The 24,772-nt window shown below is 40.0% G+C and overlaps 4 protein-coding genes across 4 annotated transcripts; 1 reads left to right on the top strand and 3 right to left on the bottom strand.

The window, feature by feature from the left end:
- Window positions 1–2,796: 2,796 nt before the first annotated feature.
- On the bottom strand, window positions 2,797–8,944 carry LOC137274346 (protein unc-93 homolog A-like). The gene is made up of 3 exons (XM_067807499.1): window positions 8,894–8,944; window positions 3,492–3,759; window positions 2,797–3,023 (listed from the first exon to the last, which is right to left on the bottom strand). The coding sequence occupies exons 1-3, from the start codon at window positions 8,942–8,944 to the stop codon at window positions 2,797–2,799; spliced, it is 546 nt and encodes a 181-aa protein (XP_067663600.1).
- Window positions 8,945–9,321: 377 nt separating this feature from the next.
- LOC137281766 (protein unc-93 homolog A-like) lies at window positions 9,322–12,811 on the bottom strand. The gene is made up of 3 exons (XM_067813374.1): window positions 11,960–12,811; window positions 10,085–10,352; window positions 9,322–9,548 (listed from the first exon to the last, which is right to left on the bottom strand). The coding sequence occupies exons 1-3, from the start codon at window positions 12,809–12,811 to the stop codon at window positions 9,322–9,324; spliced, it is 1,347 nt and encodes a 448-aa protein (XP_067669475.1).
- Window positions 12,812–16,138: 3,327 nt separating this feature from the next.
- On the bottom strand, window positions 16,139–19,233 carry LOC137281773 (protein unc-93 homolog A-like). Its single transcript, XM_067813388.1, has 3 exons — window positions 18,382–19,233; window positions 16,805–17,072; window positions 16,139–16,365 (listed from the first exon to the last, which is right to left on the bottom strand). Exons 1-3 carry the CDS (start codon window positions 19,231–19,233, stop codon window positions 16,139–16,141), a joined length of 1,347 nt encoding a protein of 448 aa, XP_067669489.1.
- Window positions 19,234–21,117: 1,884 nt separating this feature from the next.
- On the top strand, window positions 21,118–23,654 carry LOC137274354 (protein unc-93 homolog A-like). Its single transcript, XM_067807511.1, has 3 exons — window positions 21,118–21,963; window positions 22,458–22,725; window positions 23,311–23,654. The coding sequence occupies exons 1-3, from the start codon at window positions 21,118–21,120 to the stop codon at window positions 23,652–23,654; spliced, it is 1,458 nt and encodes a 485-aa protein (XP_067663612.1).
- Window positions 23,655–24,772: the final 1,118 nt, after the last annotated feature.

Below are 24,772 nucleotides of genomic sequence, written 5' to 3' on the forward strand. Positions count from 1 at the left end.
TGTATGTGGGTAGGTTTTCATGGGTGCTGGGAGGTCAGCAGCCTTGTAGGCTTCTATCACCGCTGAGTGGAGGTAGACTCCCAGTGCCCTTTTGTCTATTTTCCTCGTGCTCCGTTGGGAATGAGGAAGAAACAACCTGCGTCGACCCCGTCTCAGTGTGCGGGTGCAGTCGGTGTATATCCGCAGCGCCATGACCGGACACAATGCAGGCGCTCCATCCTCATTGGGGTCCACCAGTGGAGTCAAAGAGGGGATGTGCGGCCGAGTTCGTCTGCTGATCCTAGCCATAGCTACCAGAAAGGCCGTCTTGACCTCTAGGGTCTCATAAAAGTCCGACTTAAGGTGGTTCAGGACTATGCTCAGGTCCCACTCGGGGGCCCTGGATTTGCGTCTGCCGTCTGCCTGCCTGAAGCTCTTAATGAGCCTCTTGAGTACCGCCACATCCAACCCATGGGACCGTTTCCTGATGACGAACAGGTTGGTGTTGATGGAAGAGGCCTTGAGGGCGCTTGCGGCACGTAGGTGGACCAGATAGTCCGCTATCTGGCAAAGGGAAGCAGTGTCAGCACAAAACCCCTTACCCTCGCTAGAAGGCTCGAGACGACTCACTGAGTCGAGTACCCTAGCGGTCAGAGAAACTTCGTTCAACCTACTCACTTTTGGATCTTTTTGTCCTCCTCCTTCTGTCCGGAGAAGGTGAAGGAGAGATGCTGGAGGAATCCCCCGTGCCATAATGAGCTGTGTTGCGGAAATAAATCCGGAAGGTTGGTTCGGTACCACGGAGGGTTCGGTCGGAAGTCGGAAGCTCCAGGACCGGAGGATCCGTCGGTGCGTGACCCCCGCTCAAACCTGCCCGTGCCCGGGACACACGTGCAATCCGGGATGGTAGCTACCTGTCGGACAAGTGAAAAAGTGGGTCAAAGCTACCTGAGACTAATGAAGGATTAATTAGTCAATAATTTAAACACCAATCCTAGTAAACCTTCCCAAAGTAGGGGGTAATAGCCACGTGCTGGAACCCAAAAAGAGTGCAAATCCCTCAGTAATAAGCAGGTAGAGAGCGAATTTTACAGACTGAGACAAAATGGCCTGTCGTCGACAATCTCTTAAAAAGGAATGATGCGTCAAGGGGTCACGTGGCCTGTGGGGGTCGCGACCCAGTTACGTGCAGTGTCGTCTCTCTTCTCTGTGGTATAAGTAGAGAGACTGAGCGCATCGGAGAGCGCTGGGGCAATTGTTGGCTTTCAGCTATGATAAGTATGTAAAAAATAGTACTTTTCTGAGTTAAGTCCCGTTCGGATTTCGAACCCACATCCTCGGAGTTTGGCACCTAGTCGCCAGCACACAAAGTCAGCCGCCTAACCTGCTCACCTGTATAATCATAACCCGGACACTGCCTAATGCAGTCGTCTTTTGTAATACGTATCGCCTTTGCCCATTTGATTGAATATACTCATAAGCATTTCGTAAGCATTGCGGTTTGGGGCTCTTTTGACAATTTTGCAATATCTCGGCTGAATGGCCGTGATCTGTAAATAATTGAGAATGGACCGGACATTATATAGTGATCAGCAGCATAAGCTGCCCTCGATTTGTCGAAACAAACTTAAGTATTTACTCACATCTTACACTGAATTTGAAAATATGAAACAACTGATTTTTTAACTCAACTGCATTTTTACAATGAAAAGCCCAAACAACTATAGTAATCAATGCACCATACTCAAATTGTCAACAATGCTTAAGTATAATATCGATTTCAATTCATTCTGAGACATTCATTTTCTTAAATTTAACTAAGAACACTAGCATAAGTCAAAACTCAGCCTTAAGTGTGTTCCGTGGTATCAGGGCTTTATCCCGTTGATAGTCTCTTACAAGCATCAGCAGCTGAAGACTGGTTCTGAACAGTAACTCCATGCGTTTATTTCTTACGACCGTAGCCAGGTTACACAGTGTACCTGCTTCTTATACAGTACAATATATGTTTCATCACATAATGAGAAATGTATTTACATGTATGTCTGGAATTAATACAAGCAGAGATCAGAAGGTATCTGGTTCCATAACAACATACACCATCAGTGCAAAAGAACATCCTCGGAAATATACCAAGAAAGCAGGAAAGGCACCTTATGAATGCCACGATATAAATACAGTGCAAGCTGTCTAAACCGGCTGTCATCAAGAAATAATCCGGTTTAGACAACATGTCGGATTATAGAGCTGATGGTAAATTCTACATGCCACGGACGAGACTGAGATTTTATGCTGGTGTTGACAACTTGCTTGATATTTGTCATATCCCGGCTTTGACAGCTTCCATTGTATACGTCTTTGAATTGCGCGTAGAAGTTATTCACGTAACATGGAGATCTGTTAACTTCCATTATGAACGAACACATCGTTTCAGAGTATAGTATTTCTAATCCTTCATCGGGCTCCCTAAACAGTCACTGTCTCGTCACTATAGATCTCTTTAAGAGATCAGATTCCGTCGTAAAACAAATTTATCAAAATACAATATGAACATACATTTTTATGGGGCATCTAGAAGGAATTCAGATAACAGGGAAAATTTACGGATGTCAACTTATGTGATGTTAACTACAAGGAACATATTGGAAAGTATAACACAATGCAGTCTTATTCCTTCATCGGATAATGTATGAATGGCAACTTATAAGTTTGGGTGATTTTACCCTTGTTTGAAGTGTTAACAGAAATGTGTGTTCTTTAATTGAAAGAAGATAAAGTCTTTAATTTTAGTTAATATGAGCACGTCGATCATCTATTTTATTCATTTATTCTCGTGTATTTCTCGGTTTCCATTTTGTAAAGTTTTTGTGCCACTATGTACATCCCTATACCGGTCACCAACAGGGTAAACATGATGTACAGTTTGGCATAAACATATAGGACACTGCTAAAGGCGAACGTCAACGTCGAATCAAGACATAGCCAAGCATGGGCGTTTGCGAATACTGGTTCTTTCTTGTCTGGGAAGTAGAGAGCAATCAATGCTGAAAATATAAATGGTGCAATACGTTGGAACCCTGCTTATTCGCACACCTGGACAATGTTTCTTTCTTTGCGTAGCAATGTTCTAGCTATCAGACAATATGTAATGGTAATACATGTATATCCTGCATAAAAGGATTCAACTGTCGGGAAAACCGGTATGCGGATCCGCACAGCTAATTTCAATTCAGTAATAAATGCATTGCTATTCTGTCCAGCTTACTTGACCGTGTCCACACTTGTTTTGCAATTAGTCACACAGCGCTAACACTATAATTCTGATTTTCAATTTTCCTTTTACTATTATAGGTATTCATAGTCTATGTACACTTATGGTTTAATCCAAAGCCTTCCTTTTCATCTTTCAAAAACAAATTATGTCTCAGTGAGTATGACTGTTATATTGATTGTCATGTCTTATTATTGTCTATAGTTGATTGTAAACTGAAATACTGAAAAACTGTACTTACCTATTACCTGTGGCAAGAAAATACTATCAGCCATTGCCCAGCCGAGAGGCAACAGGATTACATATTTCGTATCCGTCTCCTTTGGCGTCCAGAGGTAAAGTGTAGTGAAGACAGCAGCATGTATCAGTGCCGCCATCGCAAATAACACATGTCGTCTAGTGTACGTAGCTACTCGACTTGACACGAAGGTTCCAAATGAACTTGCAACCCCGCAGGCTGCCATGACAAACCCGACCATGTGGATCCCAATGGGGCAGCTGATGTACGACTGAAGAAAACAATATTAGCATTGACCTGTAATCAATTACAGTACGTGTCCGTTAGTGTGAATAGTATTCAGCACTGGAAGATGTGTAACTTTGCTACTATTGACTGAAGTAAAAAATGCATTAAAAATGGCATGCAATGTATTAGTGAAATTCCGTTGTTCCAGATAGAACAGTTACCACTGGCGCTTCTGCGTTTCGTTGCCTTACTGGTTTCGGCATGGTCAAATGCAAAGCGTTTGTGCATGTCGTTGTGGTTTAGAAACTACTGAAAAAAGGCTCGTGAGTCACCATTAAACCAGCAAAATCAGACGATGCTATCATATTCAATTGTATATTCAATAATACAATGTATTACGATGAATGACAGTACATATTTACGTTACAATACTACTGGATCAAAATTCTAAATATTGGATCACAAAACTAAAATACCAACTCACCAAAGTATCTATACTCCCTTTTAAAAAAACAGACGTACATATTAAAAATTATTGACAGTTGTTGAAACTTCAATGTAGACGCGGAGCACTTGAGCGGTCAGTTTTGAAACGTTGATGTTAGCACAAAGATGAGTGTAAATGTAAGTAGTACTCTCTCATAGGTCTCAGAAACCATCCCTTGGTGTGCGGTTCTAAAGAATTCTAACACAAACATGCCACACTAGAACCTTCTAGAAAGAAGTTACAGGCTGCACAATCCGACCAGAAGCAAAAACAACAGTGAGGTAATTCCCCTGCCCAATCTGAATTAGTGAAAATATACAAACGAAAGGTCAAAGTGTGAGTTCAAATCCACACTCAACGCTTTAAACTTTTGTGACCAATAACAACTAAAAGTCAATCAGTGTGACATTTTAACTCACAAAAACAATTCTCACCTTAAATGTCATGAACATTAAACAAGCATTGTCGTCTTCATATATTCCCGATATCTACTTATTAATATTTACATGGAAACATTTAATTTTGTTACATTTCCTTAAAACAGTTTGACTAACGGGATCGGTGGTCAGCCTCGCTTGGTTGACACATGTCATCGGTTCCCAATTGTGCAGATCGATGCTCATACTGTTGATCACTGGATTGTCTGGTCCAGACTCGATTATGTACAGACTGCCGCCATATAGCTGCAATATTGCTGAGTGCGGCGTAAAACTAAACTCACTAACTCACCAAAACAGTTTGTTTTCTCTTGAACTGGCGTTTTGATCAGACGTAGCATTATATTTCTTACGCATGCATACATTTTAATTCTACACCTTGGAAGTTAGAATTGCACGATCTTTTAGATATGACTGCCGTAATAGATTTGTGTATATCTATTGTTGCTTTACAATGAATTGAAACATCTAAACTCACTCTGTCGTGCATTTTAATTATTTTGCCTGATATACTAATGAGGGAGAATGGTTCGGATCACCACTATGAAAAATATCTACCACTGAAAAGGCAGTTTAACTAAAGATACATGGATATTCCCATATTCCAGGTTGAGGATCTACCCACTTGATCTAATGGGTTCCCATCATAACTGATAAAAAGAGGAAAACAATATCCATTGATTGTTTGTTGATAATTGCCACACTCAACATAATTCCAGCTATATGGTGGCGGTTTGTAAGTAATTGCGTCTGGATTAGAAAATCCAGTCACCAACATCATTGTGATGTATCTTGCGACGTTCTGTTGGCCAGAGAATAAGAAAATACTGTGATGTACGTGCTCTGGCTGGTCCAGAGGAAGCCAGAGATTCCTCCAAGAGGAAGTGATGCTGGAATTAGAGTGTAGAATGTTGGGTAGAAGTTGGAGACGGTGTAGATGATGTGACACACCCACGATAGAATAATGCATTTCTTGACGCCAAAATACCGTATTACAGTTGGTGCCAAAAATACCTGAGAATACAAACGAACCATACACCGCACAAAATGACAAAACACCAAGGTCATGTTTCCTTGTTTCTTTGCCTTGTATCGTATTGTCGTTCCTATCTTCCTCACACTCAGACGTCATGATTTATTTTCTTCCTAAATTAAAAAGTAAGAGTACATCATGATAACAAACAGTCCATGAAATGAAAAGTTGGGGTTTGCATTCTATTTTCTTTCTTTCTATTTTGTGCCTGCAATGTCTTTGCATCAATAAACCTAAACTGGATATTTAAATCTATAAGAATGATAATAAATTATTTTAATGACGAAACAATACCGTATTCATCTCTCAGGACATCAGCACAATAGATCGAAGCCTAACTGAATAACCGCGTACGAGTTTGCTAATCATATATGTGTCTCAGTCGGCACTGACACCAACGTTGAGCATCTGCATAAGATGAAACCAACTGCACAGCTTAGTAAGCTTCTAACCACTTACAAAATGGACAAATTCGTTTTTCTCACACAAAAAACAAGCCTGATTCTCGTTTAGAATATGTGCGACAACTACTCCTCGGTGACTTGGTTGATAGTTGGCAGACGGTGTGAGATATTAATCATGAATCTAAACCATCGGAATGTATCATGCGTAACAGAGACTTATCAGCGCCATCGTCATCACGTAGCGTGAAATAACTAGGTAAGCATTAACCTACGCACACAACATGGGAACGACCATTAAATATGTAAATATAAAGGATACGAAGAAAATTTCATGCGCAGATGGCTAATGGTTAGTTGTGAGGGTTCATTTAGGGTTTGTTTTGTGCCCACGTGTTATTGTAGTTGAAGAATGTTCTTACAGATATGGCGTGGTTATCAACTTAAATCGATTGGATGAATCTTGCTGAAAAAAAAACGCTTCACAGCCTTCGTTTATCTGTAACATTGTTGCTTGATAACATATGTATGGCTTGAGTAACTGTCACCGCAGATATTATCTGTGATGTCATGAAAACCATGCATGTTTCACCTTCCGAGTGAATGCAAAAGTACGCCTCAACACCATATCTCTTTTCTCAACTGAAAAACAGTTCACTCTGAGTATAGAAGTGAAATATATAATTCGTCAAAGTAATTTTACCCGCCGCACAACGTGAAATATTTTTGGCCAATTATCAAGACGTGTTTTCCTGTTCATATTTCTGGATTGGTGGAAATTCATATAGAACTGGTCTTCAGCAATCCTTGCTTGTCGTAAGAGGTGATAAACGGAGTAAGATGACTTGGTTAATAAATATAACCGTATCCCTCATGATTTTGATCAGTGGATTGTCTGGTCCAGACTCGATTATTTCCAGACCAATGTCATATACCTGTAATGTTGCGTTAAACAACAAACAAACTAAACACAAGCATTCGTGGATTTTCTAATCAGTATACATTCACTTGAACAATTCCCTTACGTGTTTAGTCAAATATTAACACGTAAATATGTCTTCACGCTTGAAGGAAGGATATCTTGACGTTCCTCAACTTTTTCATTGCAGCTTTGGCAATAAAGAATCCACGAAATCCAGCAAATGTCTTGGACCATCATTGTATTCTGCCACATAACGTTGACATTAAGTGATAAAATTTTACAGCATTTCATGGCATATTCTCCTTGTCCATAACGTTATGTTTCACTTGCTTGATAAGACTGTTGGGACCGAAACGTTGAATCCATTTCTAAAAAGAATTTCTATCAGTAAAGATCGCACCTGTTCATCTTCCCAACTTCTAAATGTCACTCAAAGAAATACCGAACAACTCTAGATTTAATGTTTATATCTGCAGCGTGATATCTTTGGTACCCATGCATTTGACATTTCCGCAGTTTTGACGATGCAGATTTATTGAATGTACAATGCAATGAGCTTCACTGACTGTCATCATAATGTTTTTTCTCCCACTAAAGGCTGTCATGAAGTGATAAAACTGTAAAAGCTGCTTTACTTCCAGTACAATTATTTCCAGTGTGGCATCACTACGTGCTGTAAACATACAGCGGAATAATTCATCAAGCCGATATTACTATCTGTGATTAAATAGGCTCAAGGGCGATCATTGATTTAAATCCCTTGTACCATAAAAAAGATCCCCTTACCAGCCTATTGTGTCATATGACTCGGAAATGTAATTTGACTTTCAATGACTATATGAGTTATGCATTTTCACTTCAGAACTATCACAAACCCGCTTATCAAGCACATTTAACATTGACAACCAGCATAGCACTGACGAGATTAGATGTGAGAGGTGTATGGCAGTTATGGCCGCTTGATACACTGGTTACTATCAGTGACCCAGTGACGTCATTACTTGCAATTTTCCTTCCATGCATAAGATCAGCGATGCTTGTTGAATTCTGAATTGACCATGGTCGTGAGTGTTCTGTCAAACGTTCCTGAAACATCGCTCAGTGTGACTCAGGAATATGAACCACTAAAACTTCCCTTCTAAGAGAAGACGACTAGAAGTTCGTTGTTCTTTCAGGTTCCTTTTTACAGCGTTCACGGCATATTTGACGATTGAGAACTAAGATACTAGATCGTAAGCGACATGCTTTATCACCTCCGGGAATCTGATTGGTTAATAATGCAAACTGCAACTTCACGTGGGTGGGTGTGTTTTGTACGCAATAGTGTTAGCCAATCAGATTCCCGGACCTAGTTTTCACGACCTAGTTTTGTATACTTCCGGCACTGCAACTCGGTCTTTGGCGATTTCATAAAAATCAACAAGTGCATCCCCTCGGAAGGCCTGTGTACATGCCTCCCACACACATCAGAAATGTGGACAGAAGCTTCTGATACTCGTGAGACTTTTAAAATACGATGTATTCAATGAAGAGTGCGAAATGGTCCTGTTTTCGATCACGTCGCCGTGATTTGGTGATGCACCTTTATAGTTTATATAGTAAGGGGGTTGGATAGTAAACCGGGACTTAGTTTATCGATTTTTCCGACCCGCGGTGGGCGCCTGTGCTTAGGACATCGCCTTATGACGTACAGTAATATTTAGATGAAACGAGATGAATACACACCTTCGAGTGGAATTTAGGAGTGATTCACATAAAAGGGAAATGTATGGGTGTCAACTTCTGCCCGTCAAGAGACACATCATTTTGGAGCATATAGTTGCTCCTCAATGTGGTGGTTTGTGGATGGCAAAGACCGTCTTTTCATGACGACCAACGTTTCCAGTTATATTCTTACTCCTTTATCTTCCTTTCTCTTCTCTCCATTCAGTACAATGGTGTGGGCCATCGGCACTATCTACAACGTGGTCATTACAAAATGCAGAAGGCTATTTGACGGTTTACTGAATATTTATACATGAATATCTAGGCTCGAGAGATACATACTTCAACAGTCAATAATGCCTAATTATACAGTATATAGTAAATGTGCAAAATGTTATACAGAATGTTTGTACAGGTGTGTCCAGGCATGAGAGATGTAACATTCCACGAGCAACGATGCATAATTTTACTCCTTTACAAAGAGTAGAGGATCCATGGTTGGCAAAACTCTTTTGAGAAAAGCAAAAATTACACGTGCATTCTGTATTACGCTTTCATCAAGTGAAAAAGATGTCAAAGAAGCTAAGGTCCCTGTTAATATGAGTGTACTAATCATCTATTTTATTCATTTATTCTCGTGTATTCCTTGGTTTCAACTTTGTAAAGTATTTCTGCCACTATGTACATCCCTATACCGGTCACCAACAGGGCAAACAGGGTGTACAGTTTGACATAAGCACATAGGACACTGCTCAGAGCGAACGTTAACGTTGAACCAAGGGATATCCATGTGTGGACGTTTGCGAATGCCGGTTCCTTCTTGTCGGGGAAGTAGAGAGCAACCAATGCTGAAAACAGAAATGGTTCAATGTAGAGGAACCCTGCTTATTCGGACATTATGACCTAACTGACAATTTGTTTTGGGTCTTGTTTGTGTGTTTGTTTCTTTAATGCCGAACACAGCAACATTCCAGCTACATGACCGTCGTCGGACAATATGTACCGCTGACGACATGTACATTGTGTTAAATGCTTCGTTTATCGGATAGCCCTTTCGGATCCATACAGGGAATTTCAGTTACCTAATATACACTTTAATGTCCCGCTTATTTCACCGCCACCACATTTGACGATGATTAATATTGTTTTGTAATTCATCAACACCAAATGGCCTGATTTCATGTGATGACAGTGTTTATTTAATCCTCTTATTTCACGTATTTCTTTTGTATACTTTCACAGTCTATCTACATTTATGTTTTAACCTAAAAGCTTACCTTTCTCCTCTGAAAGTGGAAATAAGTAAAAATCAGAAAGACTGTTAAATTGATTGTCATGCCTTATTCCTGCCTATAGTTAGGTGATTGTAAACTGAAATACTTACCTATTACTTGTGGCAAGGAAATACTATCAGCCATTGCCCAGCCGAGGGGCAACAGGATTATATATTTCGTATCCGTCTCCTTTGGCGTCCAGAGATAGAGTGTAGTAAAGACAGCAGCATGTATCAGTGCCGCCATCGCAAATAACACATGTCGTCCAGTGTACTTAGCTACTCGACTTGACACGAAGGTTCCGAATGAACAAGCACCCCCGTAGGCTGCCATGACAAACCCGACCATGTGGATCCCAATGGGGCAGTTGATGTACGACTGAAGAAAACAAGGTAATTATTGACACGTGATCAATTACAGTACGTTTCCGTCTGAATAGTACAGACAGCACTTGACGTTACTATTGTCTGAAGTGAAAAATGCAATAAAAATTGGCATGTAATATATTAGTGAAATTCCGTTGATCTAGATAGAACAGTTAGCATTGGCGCTTCTATGTTTCGTGGCTTTATTGGTTTAGGTATGGGCAAATGCAACTCGTTTGTGCATGTAATTGTGGATTAGAAACTACTGATAAAAAGGCTCGTCAGTCCCCTTTAAACCAGCAAAACAGAAACATAGACAAGTCGATCCTATTCAATTGTATATTGAATAATACAGTGTATTACAATGAATGACAGTACATATTTATACTACAATACTCTTGGATCAAAATTCTAAATAGTGGGTCACAAATCTAAAATATTAACTCACCAAAGTATTTATATTGCCATTAAAGACAGATGCACTTATTAAAATTGTTCACAGATGTTGAAAGTTCAATATAGACGAGGACCAGTAGAGCGGTCAGTCTTGAAACGTTGATGTTAGCAGAGAGATGAGTGTGAGTGTAAGTAGTAGTCTCTCATACGTCTCAGAAACCACCCCTTATATACCCGGTATACAGTTGTAGGTAATTCTAACAAAACATGCCACACTACAACCATCAATAAATTGATCACACATTCCACAATCCGACAGGAAGCCAAAACAACAGTGAGGTAACTCCCCTGTCCAATCGTAACTAATGAAAATACACAAACGAAAGTTCAAAGTGTGAGTTCAAAGCAACACCCAACGCTTTAAAGCGTGTGACCAATAACAACTAAAAGTCAATCAAATGTGACATTCTAACTGACAAAAAACCACATTCTAATAACATTGTGCATATCCATAAACTTGACCACTCTTTGATTCTCAACTTCAATATCATGAACATTAAACAAGTTCTGTCGTCTTTATATAATCTCAATATCTACCTATTAACATTTACAAGGAAACATTTAACTTTATTACATTCTAGTTTCTTTCATCAGACGTGGCAATTTATTTCTACGCATGCATACCTTTGAATTTTACGCCTTGATACGTAAAATTGCATGATCGTTTAGATATGATGGCCGTATTAGATGTGTGTATACCTGTTGTTGGTTGACAATGAACTGAAACATCTAAAATCATGTGGTTTATTTTAATTATTTTGGCTGACATACTAATGAGGGAAAATGGTTCATATTTCACTTTCGCCGGAAATTCTCAGGTTGAGGATCTGTCCACTTGACTTAGTAGGGGTCCCATCACAACTGATAAAAACGAGTAAACAATATTCATTGATTGTATGTTGATTAATGCCACACTCAACAAAATTCCAGATGCGTGGAGGCGGTTTTTAAATAACTGAGTCTGGATTAGACAGTCCAGTCATCAACATCATTATAATCGATCTACATGTCAACGAAGTCAGCCAGCCCGTTAGTCGCCTCTTACAAGAACATGCTTCTTGTACTAGGCGACTGTTGCTGAAGATCATTTCTAACCCTGACTTTCACCGTTGGTTTGACATTGGAGTTATTCCTTATTCATGTGAAAATATTGACTGTACTCACCCTTGTGTAATCTCCAGCGAGGAATGAAATCACCACAGCAATGTACAGCAACATAGGAACAAGAAAGATGAACTTCGTAGTGAACACAATCACAAAGAAGGAAGAAAGAGAGTCTTTCAAACTGGCTTCCGCACTCCATGCACTCTTTGGTAAAGGAGAGAGAAAGAACACGGTGATGAGAAGAGCTAGTACATCACAGGCTACAAAGACTCCAAGCATTATATGAAAATCTCCCTCATCCGGAGTCAGAATGCTAGTTGCGTTAGTGGACATCGGACAATAGGCAGCTCCACAGACAGCTTGTGTTGTTACATTGTCATACGTTCCTTGTTTCAGGACCAACGATGACACCAAATTTCCCGGAATCTGTGTGGTTTGAAAAATGGCGAAGAACAGACCTGTTAATTTACTGAGAACAACGTAGAGTTCTTGGGAGGTTCTCTTGGCCAGAGAATAAGAACATACTGTGATGTACGTGCTCTGGCTGGTCCAGAGGAAGCCAGAGATTCCTCCAAGAAGAAGTGATGCTGGAATTAGTGTGTAGAATGTTGGGTAGAAGTTGGAGACGGTGTAGATGATGTGACACACCCACGATAGAATAATGCATTTCTTGACGCCAAAATAACGTATTACAGTTGGTGCCAAAATACCCGAGAACACATACGCACCATACACCGCACTAACTGACAAAACGCCAAGGTCATGTTTCTCGTTGAGGCTGCTTTGAAGGTTCTGAAGGGCATTGAACGCTGAGCCTGCCGCCAGGAAAGCTGAAGCCAAAATCAAGCAGTTCCTTGTTTCTTTGCCTTGTATCGTATTGTCGTTTTTATCTTCCCCACACTCAGACGTCATGATTTCTTTTCTTCCTAAATTAAAAAGTAAGAGTACATCATGATAACAAACAGTCCATGAAATGAAAAGTTGGTGAGTCATACTAGTGTTTTCATTCTTTTATCTTTCCGTTATTTTGTGCATGCAATGCTTTTGCATAAATAAACCTAAACTGGATATTTAAATCTATAAAAATAATAATAAATGATTCTAATGACGAAGCAATAGCGTATTCATTTCTCAGGACATCAACACAATAGATGGAAACCTAACTGAATAACCGTGTACGAGTTTGCTAATCATATTTATGCCTCAGTCGGCACTGACACCAACGTTGCTCACCGTCATCTGCATAAGATGAAATCAACTGCACAGCTTAGTAAGCTTGCAACCACTTACAAAATTGACAAATTCGTTATCCATACATCAAAAACAAACCTGATTCTCGTTTAGAATACGTGCGACAACTACTGCTCCTCGGTGACTTGGTTGATAGTTGGCAGACGGTGTGAGATATTAATCATGAATCTAAACCATCGGAATGTATCATACGTAACAGAGACTTATCAGCGCCATCGTCATCGTGTAGCTTGAATTTTAACGCGATAAGCGTAAACTTATGCACACAACATAGAAACGACCATTAAATATGTTAATATAAAGGATACGAAGAAAATTTCATGCGCAGATGACTAATGGTTATTTGGGAGAGTTGATTTAGGGTTTATTTTGTACTCATGTGTTATTGGAGTTCGTGAATTTTCTTGCAGATATGGCGTGGTTATCATCTTAAAATCGATTGGATGAATCTTGCTGAAAAAAACGCTTCCCAGCCTTCAGTTATCTGTAACATTGTTGCTTGATAAAATATGTATGGCTTAAATAACGGTCACCGCAGATATTACGTGTGATGTCATTAAAACCATGCACGTTTCAACTCCTGAGTGAATGCAAAAGTACGCCTCAACACCATATCTCTTTTCCTAACTGAAAACCAGTTCACCCCTGAGTATAGAAGTGAAATATACACTTCATCAAAGCAATTTTACCCGTCGCACAATGGAATATTTTTGGCCAATTGTCAAGACGTGTTTTCCTGTTCATATTTCTGGATTGGTGGAAATTCATATAGAATTGATCCTCAGCAATCCTTGCTTGTCGTAAGAGGTGATAGGACGGTCGTGCCCGCTGACTTGGTTAATAAATATAACCGTATCCCTCATGATTTTGATCAGTGGATTGTCTGGTCCAGACTCGATTATTTCCAGACTAATGCCATATACCTGTAATGTTGCGTTGAACAACAAACAAACTAAACACAAGCATTCGTGGATTTTCTAATCAGTATACATTCACTTGAACAATTCCCTTACGTGTTTAGTCAAATATTAACAATGAAGTACTTATGTCTTCACGCTTGAAGGAAGGATATCTTGACGTTCCTCAACTTTTTCATTGCAGCACAACCTACTCCTTTGGCAATAAAGAATCCACGAAATCCAGCAAATGTCTTGGACCATCATTGTTGTCTGCCACATAACGTTGGCAAGAAAATTTACAGCATTTCATGGCATATTCTCCTTGTCCATAACGTTATGTCTCACTTGTTTAATAACATTGTTGGAATCTTTACCGAAACGTTGAATGCATTTCCAAAAAGATTTTCTATCAATAAAGATCGCACCTGTTCATCTTCCCAGCTTCTAAATGCCACTCAAAGAAATACCGAACAACTCTAGATTTAATGTTTATATCTGCAGCGTGATATCTTTGGTATCCATACATTTGACATTTCCGCAGTTTTGACGATGCATATTTATTGAATGCACAATGCAATGAGCTTCACTGACTGTCATCATAATGTTTTTTCTCCCACTAAAGGCTGTCATGAAGTGATAAAACTGTAAAAGCTGCTTTACTTCCAGTACAATTATTTCCAGTGTGACATCACTACGTGTTGTAAACATACAGCGGAATAATTCACCAAGCTGATATTACTATCTGTGATTAAATAGGCTCAAGGGCGGTCATTGATTTAAATCCCTTGTACCATAAAAAAGATCCCCTTACCAGTCCATCGTATCATATGACTTGGAAATGTAATTTGACCTTCAATGACTATATGAGTTATACATTTTCACTTCAGAACTATCACAAACCCGCTTATCAAGCACATTTAACATTGACAACCAGCATAGCACTGACGAGATTAGATGTGAGAGGTGTATGGCAGTTATGGCCGCTTGATACACTGGTTACTATCAGTGACCCAGTGACGTCATTACTTGCAATTTTCCTTCCATGCATAAGATCAGCGATGCTTGTTGAATTCTGAATTGACCATGGTCGTGAGTGTTCTGTCAAACGTTCCTGAAACATCGCTCAATGTGACTCAGGAATATGAACCACCGAAACTTCCCTTCTAAGAGAAGAAGACTAGAAGTTCGTTGTTCTTTCAGGTTCCTTTTTCACAGCGTTCACGGCATATTTGACGATTGAGAATTTACAGAGCGGTCTTAATCAGCAAGCTGGTTTAGGAACGATTTCACTCAGTACAGTACGCATGTATTTTCTTTTGTTGGCCTAATTATTGTCTTTACTATAAAACAGTGGTCATAAGGACATGCAAGAGGTGATGCACTCTCGAAATATTCATTATTAGCATATCAACAGCACCCAATGTATCCCCTAAAGTTTAATCGTATATTAAACATGAAGCTCTCCTTTTTTGAAAAGTATATTTACGCCCAAAATACTTTGCACGTACCCAAGAGAGAAAAGAAGCGCCCATACAATAGCAGTTTCACCGTCAGTATGTCTATATACTTAGGACATCGCCTTACGACGTACAGTGATATTTACATGAAACGAAATGAATACACACCTTCGAGTGGAATTTAGAAGTGAGTCACATAAAAAGGGAAATGTATGGGTGTCAACTTCTATACGGTAAGAGACACATCATTTCGGTGTATATAGTTGCTCCTCAATGTGGTGGTTTGTGGATGGCAAAGACCGTCTTTTCATGACGACCAACGTTTCCAGTTATATTCTTACTCCTTTATCTTTCTTTCTTTTTTCTTCGTTCAGTACAATGCTGTGGCCATCGGCCCTATGTGCAACCTGCTTACAAGTACAGCAGTGTGTCCAGGCATGAGAGATATAACATTCCACGAGCAACGATGCATAATTTTACTCCTTTACGAAGAGTAAAGGATGCGTGGTTGGCAAAACTCTCTTTTGAGAAAACAAAAATTACAAGTGTATTTTTTATTACGCTTTCATCAAGTGAAAAAGATGTCAAAGAAGCTAAGGTCCCTGTTAATATGCGTGTACTAATCATCTATTTTATTCATTTATTCTCGTGTATTTCTTGGTTTCAACTTTGTAAAGTATTTCTGCCACAATGTACATCCCTATACCGGTCACCAACAGGGCAAACAGGGTGTACAGTTTGACATAAACACATAGGACACTGCTCAGAGCGAACGTTAACGTTGAACCAAGGGATATCCATGTGTGGACGTTTGCGAATGCCGGTTCCTTCTTGTCGGGGAAGTAGAGAGCAACCAATGCTGAAAACAGAAATGGTTCAGTATAGTGGAACCCTGCTTATTCGGATACCTGGCCTAACGGACAATTTGTTTTGGGTTTTGTTTCCTTGCTTATTTGTTTGTTTAATGCCGAACACAGCAATATTCCAGCTATATGACCGTCGTCGGACAATATGTACCGCTGACGACATGTACCTTGTGTAAAATGCTTCATTTATCGGATAGCCCTTTCAGATCCATACAGGGTTATCATGTGATCACAGGGTTTATTTAGTCCTCTTATTTCACGCATTTCTTGTAAATACTTAATCTACATAATCTATCTACATTTATGTTTTAATCTAACGGCTTCCCCTCCTTTTTTCAAAGAGAAAATAAGAAAAACTCAGAAAGACTGTTAAATTAATTGCTATGTCTTATCCTTTTCTATAGTTAGGTGATTGTAAACTGAAATACTTACCTATTACCTGTGGCAAGAAAATACTATCAGCCATTGCCCAGCCGAGGGGCAACAGGATTATATATTTCGTATCCGTCTCGGTTGGCGTCCAGAGGTAAAGTGCACTAAAGACAGCAGCATGTATCAGTGCCGCCATCGCAAATAACACATGTCGTCCAGTGTACTTAGCTACTCGACTTGACACGAAGGTTCCAAACGAAATTGCAGCCCCGTAGGCTGCCATGACAAACCCGACCATGTGGATCCCAATGGGGCAGCTGATGTACGACTGAAGAAAACAATGTAATAATTGATATGTAATCAATATCAGTTAATTTTGCATTAACCTGGATAGTACAGTCACTACTGGCTGAAAAACACAATGCTTTGATTAAAGTGTAACATGTTGCAGTGAAATTTCATTCATCTGGATAGGACACTTACCACTGGCTATAAACACTTCCACATAATATGTAATGGTGAAATTCCATTAATCCGGATTATAGAGTTACCATTGGCTGAACACTACAATAATAATTGCCTGTAATGTGTTAAAGTGCCTTTGCCTTAATCTGGAGCGTACTACAGTTACCACTGACTGACCAACACAATGCAGTAGAACATGACATGTAAGAAGCTAGTGAAACTCCGTCAAACAGGTTGTGGAGTTTTCACTGGCAGAAAAAGCAATGTGTCGAATTCACACTGAATTTTCGTCAGTCTGGATAGAACAGTTACCACTGACAGAAGAAAAATGCTTAGCCACAAAATAAATCTGCGCATAGGAAATGAAACTAAATGTTGGAACGTATGTGCACACAGATGAAAAGAGAGTAAGTGGTTATTTGAACAGAACAAATCCATGCATGTTCAATGTTGGCTGTTCTTAGTGGTATCTGTATGGGAAAACTCAAACTTGTTAGTGTATGTACAGATCAATACACCGCATTTGGACCACTAACGTCAACGCCATGGACATTACACGTCTTGTTATATCGTCTTCTTATGATCTCTCTATGTGTCTGGCCATTGCTATTGCATTTTCTAGTTCAGAAAGAACTCAAACCATCCACGATATTCTTTTTGTGACCAGTATTACATGCTACAATGAAAATCATTTCATCAGAATGGGACAGGGACAAGTGGCTAAAGTTAATAATAGAAGAAAAACACATAAAGTGTCATTCTGTTGACATCGTTCGCATTAAGAATTAAGAAGGTATGGTAAACGAGCAATGAATATAGTCAGACATTCGCAGATAAACGGCGTTTCGCAGTAGTTTCACCCACTACGATGACGTCACGATGTAGTCGTTGCAGGTGCATCTGAACAAGTCATTCACTTGCCACGCCTAAAGAGCATTTCAAAACTTTGCTAAATTCCAGAGGAATTATACCTAAACCGCAAGAAGGTATACTTTCATACGGCGGCGGACTTTAGACAATTGAGTCCAGACATGACAATCTAGTGATCAGTATCATTTATTTAGTATCGATCTACACAAATCAACCAGGTGAGCGAACCTGCCCACGCGGTCCCTTGAGTCCCCTCACGGAGGAATTATTCCTCCTTAATGCGTAAACACTGACATACTCACCCTTGTGTAATCTCCAAAGAATACCGATCCCACCACAGCAATGTACAGCAACATAGGAACAAGAAAGATGAACTTCGTAGTGAACACAGTCACAAAGAAGGAAGACAGAGAGTCTTTCAAACTGGCTTCCGCACTCCATGCACTCTTTGGTAAAGGAGAGAGAAAGAACACGGTGATGAGAAGAGCTAGTACATCACAGGCTACAAAGACTCCAAGCATTATATGAACAACTCCCTTATCCGGAGTCAGAATGCTAGTTGCGTTAGTGGACAATGGGCAATAGGCAGCTCCACAGACAGCTTGTGTTGTTACATTGTCATACGTTCCTAGTTTCAGGACCAACGATGACACCAAATTTCCCGGAATCTGTGTGGTTTGAAAAATGGCGTAGAACAGACCTGTTAATTTACTCAGAACGACGTAGCTTTCTTGGGAGGTTCTCTTGGCCAAAGAATAAGAACATACTGTGATGTACGTGCTCTGGCTGGTCCAGAGGAAGCCAGAAATTCCCCCAAGAATAAGTGATGCTGGAATTAGAGTGTAGAATGTTGGGTAGAAGTTGGAGACGGTGTAGATAAAGTGACACACCCACGATAGAATAATACATTTCTTGACGCCAAAATACCGTATTACAGTTGGTGCCAACATACCTGAAATGGCAAACGCACCATACACTGCACTAAGTGAGAAGACTCCAAGGTCATGTTTCTCGTTGAGGCTGCTTTGAAGATCCTGAAGAGCATGGAATGCTGTGAATGCCGCTAGGAAGGTGATAGCCAAAATCAAGCAGTTCCTTGTTTCTTTGCCTTGTATCGTTTTGACGTCCCTATCGTCCTCAGATCCAGACGTCATGGTTTCTGTCATTCCTAAACTAATAACAATGAGTACATCATAATAAAATACATAGCATATGAAAAACAGAATGTGTTGGTCGCGTTGGTCTTTACGTGCTCTTTTTGTTTGGTGCAATGATTTTCATTGGGGTGATTTGTATAAGCCTACAATAAAAGATACTTACATCTGTGAGAATGAAACCCCATTGCATACCGTTCTAGTAGTTTGATAGACGTGTTCCATGTTAGTCTGCATTAACGCCAGTATTGTTTCCCGTCATTTTGGACGGTGAGGTAACAGAGATAAAATCAAGTGCAAGGCTTACTAAACTTTTAACCCTCAACTACGAAATGGACACATTCGTTTCTCATACGTTTCTCATTCTCATCAAGTTTTAGAATATATACTGAACTGGTTGATCATGTCCTGACGGAGAAAGACTTTGCCCTTAGTTTCAACTTCTGGTATGCCTGGTACATAAATGATTATGTAGATCCGTCATACATCTTTAATATTACAGAATGTGATGCTGAATGTACGCAAACGTCCAAACATCACGAAAACGAACATTTAAAAATATAAATAATAATAGGAAAATAGGATCTAACGTGTTTATAAGTGATCCTCTCCTACTGGCTTTTTCGTTTTAAGGGTTGATTGAGGGTTTGTTTAATACTCACTCGTTGCGTTCATATAGTTGGCGTGTACTTTGTAGAGTGATGTGATTATCAGCATAAAACCTGTCTAAGTCGACGGAATGCAGCAGCCTTCAGTTATCTGTAACATTGTTGGGTGATAACATGTGCATGCTCCGCCTACATAATGACCATGTCCTTCCCTGATATTACAGGTGATGGCATCAATAAAACGTGCACGATATGGTTCTGGCGTGACTACAAAAACCCATTTGCAAAAATATTTCTTTGCTAGGACTTCCAGTTTTCCTCTTGTTGCTGAAATGAACTGAATACATCGTCATGATATGTTTGCCCTTTACACATGTTGTGCCCAGTTCATATTCTTGGGCGCGTGATCGTATTCTCGGCAAAAGATCAGGATTAGAATTCTTCAGTAACCCATGCCTGTCGTATGAGATTGAGTGGTCAGACTCACTGACCTTGTTGATCATGGTATCCCTGTTGGGTAGATCAATGCTCATGATCTTGATAACTTAATTTTCTCGTCCATATGATATACAGATCTCTGTCACATGGCTGGAATATGCGACATTAAAGAACATATTAAACCACCGTATTCCTGGATTTACTAATCACATTGAAATCATTTGACATTTTCGTTTACATTTTGCCATATGTTTGCAATGTCTTGCAGTTTCAGCTTCTTTCATTGCAGCAAGTTCTGCAACTGTGCTGATGCAGAATCTACCAAGCAGCGAACGCCTTTGATCGGCATCATTTGGGGGTTTTCTGCCACATAAAATGGACATGGATCGATGGTAAAACTGTCCATATATTCAAAATAGCTTTGCATGCAGCACATTTATTTAACATGTGACCAACTGCCCTTGAACAGGTGCGCAAGGAATTTGAATACCTTGTTTTATGTACTAAAGGTCCCAATTTATTGAGTCTGTTGTACTGATTACTCGGAAATGTAATGTGACCTTGCTTGACTCCATCAGTTATGTATTCTCACTGTACAAATACCACAAACACACTTATCAAGCACATTTAGCGTGGCCTTGATGACCTACATAGCACTGACGAGATTAGATGTGAGAGGTGATGTGTGCGTGTAGCAATGGCTACGTTTACACTGTTTACTATCAATGACAGTGACAGTATTAGTTATAATCTTCCGTTTGTGTGAAATGTCCGTAGCTACTCACTAGCTGAAATCTGTTTGACAAATACCCCTGAGTTTCGTCAAACAACGTTCAGTATGACGCAGGAATATGAACAACCGAAACTTTCCTTCCAAGGGAAGGAGACACGAAGTTGTGGAGTTCTTTCAGCATCTTTCTTTGCAGCGTTCACGGCATATTTGGCAATTCAGAATCTACAGAGCAGCATTAATCAGCAAGCTGGTCTGGGAACGATTTCACTTAGCGTACAGTACGCTTGTATTATCTTCTCTGGAGTCTGTGCTCCAGCTGTCATACGATGGATAGGAGTGAAAAATACACTGATTATATCATGGATATGCCATGCTATTTACACTGGATCCAATTTTTATCCTGCGTTCTTTACTCTCATTCCTTCGTCTGCTCTTCTCGGGACAATCTCTGGCTTTCTGTGGACGAGCCAAAGCATCTACATCACGATGTGCTCCTTCTCCATTGTCAGTTATACAAAACAGTCTACTTACAATGTTCTCAGTAAGCTTAATGGACTTTTCTTTACGATATATGAAACAACTCAGATCCCAGGAAACCTAGTGTCGTCACTTGTCTTACAAACGGGGACTCACCAAAATGCCACAGAAGAAGCTGTTTGTGGGCCTGATTTTTGTCCTTCGGCTTCCAATGGAACTGACGTAGCCATACCTTCCATGGACAAGGTTTACACAATGCTAGGAATATATCTTGCTTTTGATATTATTTCTGTGGCTATCACTGTGTTTTTTCTTCCGCCGTTGCCTAAAAGTAGCTGGAGTGAAAACACAACCTTAACAGGATCTCTTAGTTCTCTCTTCGTTACCCTTTTCACGTCTAAGATGATATTCCTTGTTCCGTTCATCATGTACCAGGCTGTGGAACAAGCTGTGTTGTGGGGAGACTACACGCTGGTAAGTAAGTGAGTTGGGCTGTACGTCACTTCCGTGATGCGTGAACGTTTTCAAGTTGGTAAGTCTGGTAACAAATATATGAAAACATATTGATATACAGAGGAAGCTGTCTAAACCGGCACTCATCGAGACTGAAGAAATAATCCGGCTTAAACTACATACCGGAATGTAGATGTACATGATAGATGTACATGATAAATGTACATGCCACAGATGGGACTGAGATTTTATGCTGGTGGTGACTTGCCGGATTGGACAGATGCCGGTTGTGACAGCTTTCACTGTATTGACAAGCGCTTCTCTATCAGTCAGGTTGCATTTACGTAAAAATTACGTCTGAACAGACACCATTTTAAATTCAAAAACCTTCTTGCAATGTATCTGACTTTTACACAGATGATCTGGCAACGTTTAGTTTCGATTTGAGGAAAGGCTACATCATCACTGATGTTATGAGTCTTAAGTTCACCTCGCATGTTCAAATATTATTGCAGTCCTATATCAGCTGCCCAGTTGGAGTCCATATGGTTGGTTTTGTGATGGCAGCGTATGGAACTGCCACGGCCATATCAGCCTTGGTCTTCAGTCGTGTTGCCAAGTACACTGGGCGGATCCTGCTGTTCAGTGCTGCTGCCGTGTCCCAGGGAGGATTGTTCATCGTTCTGTATCTGTGGACGCCCACACCTGCTGACACCAAATACATCTTCATGTTGCCAGTTCTGTGGGGCATGGGAGAAGGCATATGGCAGACGCAGGCAAACTGTATGATTGTTTTGTTTGTTGGACTAAACTCAATGATAATATGTGTGTTTGTTGTTAAACGCGGCACTCCGTAATATTCTAGCTGTACGACAATACGTGCTATGTCTGTTTAGAAAGACTTCCCAATGAAGTATCACGAAATATAGGCTACTATATTTGTCTTATTGCGTTTGTATTGCTGTTGGATTTACATCATAGTATCTGGTGGTAAGCTATTTTATGAGATACGTTACTCAAGCCAGTTTCAGGAACAATCTTTCTATGTGCAAGGAATGACACTACCACAACCCCATTTCATTTTGTTAGTTGGTTTTCCTAATGTCAGAGGTAGACATTAATTTTCATGTAATTACCAAACCGAGTTATGCTGCCAACTCGGATCTGCCTATTGCTTATTCAGCAATCTGTAAATGCTCAGTACAGTGATTGATACTGTGGGTATCGATCTACGGAATTGGGACACGATGACATGCATCAGTGATCGGTGAGCCTGGTCACCCATCCCGCTAGTCCCCTTAAGACAGCATAGAGTTACTAAAATCATAAAAGGATGTAATTATTTTTTTTCGTGTTTCTACTTTTCAGCACTCATTGCTCTTCTTTTCCCCGACAACAAGGAACCAGCCTTTGCCAACTTTGTCACGTGGAAAGCTATTGGATTTACTATTACATTTGTACTCAGTGAATTTGTTTGTCTAAGGGCAAAGCTTATATTTGTGTTGTCACTACTTACCATAGGGATGGTGTTATATACCGGTGTTGAGATTTATTGGAAGGTCCATGACAAAAGCCATACAGTGACTGGCGATATCAACTCCGGACTTTCATCAAAAGCTGTTTCAGAGGAAAATATTCCGATACTAACAGACGCCCAACCACCTGCTTCTAATTATGGCAATGTAGACAAGAGCTGTCCGAAAACAGATTGAAAAGAACAATTTTGTTCTGTGTAAATACTTAGTCTATTTATGTGCATAAGTAATAAATGAGTCCGTTTTATACCATTATGTATATTCCGGTATTCTGTTCATATGATACTCGAAAAAGGGAGGATATAGTCATGTGGCTAAAACGTTCGTTTCCCGCATTGAGCTCCCGGGTTTGATTCTCTATATGGATACAGTGTGGGGCGACGCATGTCTGTGCCTCCTACAATGTATTGCTTGAGTGCAAGTGCACATAAAACATAATATCAATACTACCACCGATATCACAGCAGGGGACACCAGAAATCGTATTCATTGTACATATGTGGGGAATTCAAGTCGGGCTTTACGATGTTACCCTTAGGCTACCCCACCGCCGCTGATGTTCAGAAAGGGACTCTACTGATTTGGTGGCCATAACGTGATGTCATGCCCCGTCGTCGTGATCATTTGGAAACCTCATGCAACATAGACGTGACCACAAATCACTACGTCTGATATCCTATGCCGCTCGACAGCCTACACAGCCTGATACAAGAGAAGTGTCGGCGACCATAAGTACACATAGATCTACACCTATCTAGGACAAGTGTCAAAGGTTAAACCAAGGCCCCAAACGACATATAAATGTAAACGTCGATTGAAATGATCTGATGGAAGAGATTGATTGCAACATGGATCGTTTCTCATAATTACAATCATTGTTTTTTCGAATCCAGACATGATCACTTGCAGGCTAGCCACAAATACCTAGAAGCATGAAGCCATTTCTCGTAGTGATAATGCTGGAATATTGCTAACAGCGGCTTAAAACTAAACTTATTCACCCACACAAGTAGCTATACCATTGCTGTGTGGGAACTGAAACGAGAAATCAAAAACTGCCTGTCTCGTAAAACACATAATAATGATATTGTACTCTTTAAAGAATATATTTTGAACAGAAAAAGACAAGGAAAAAAACATTCTTTTACAGGAACATCATGGACAAACATACCATGTTGGAATGTATGTTATAGTATACTCGGTATGCATAATCCATCTGCCGGTTCAAAATCAAAAGACACATTTTTAATGAACAACACATAATATTGGCATGCAATGAAAGTATATCTTGAACA

The sequence above is a fragment of the Haliotis asinina genome, chromosome 1 (genome assembly GCF_037392515.1).
Source record: "Haliotis asinina isolate JCU_RB_2024 chromosome 1, JCU_Hal_asi_v2, whole genome shotgun sequence".
Classification (NCBI taxonomy): domain Eukaryota; kingdom Metazoa; phylum Mollusca; class Gastropoda; order Lepetellida; family Haliotidae; genus Haliotis; species Haliotis asinina.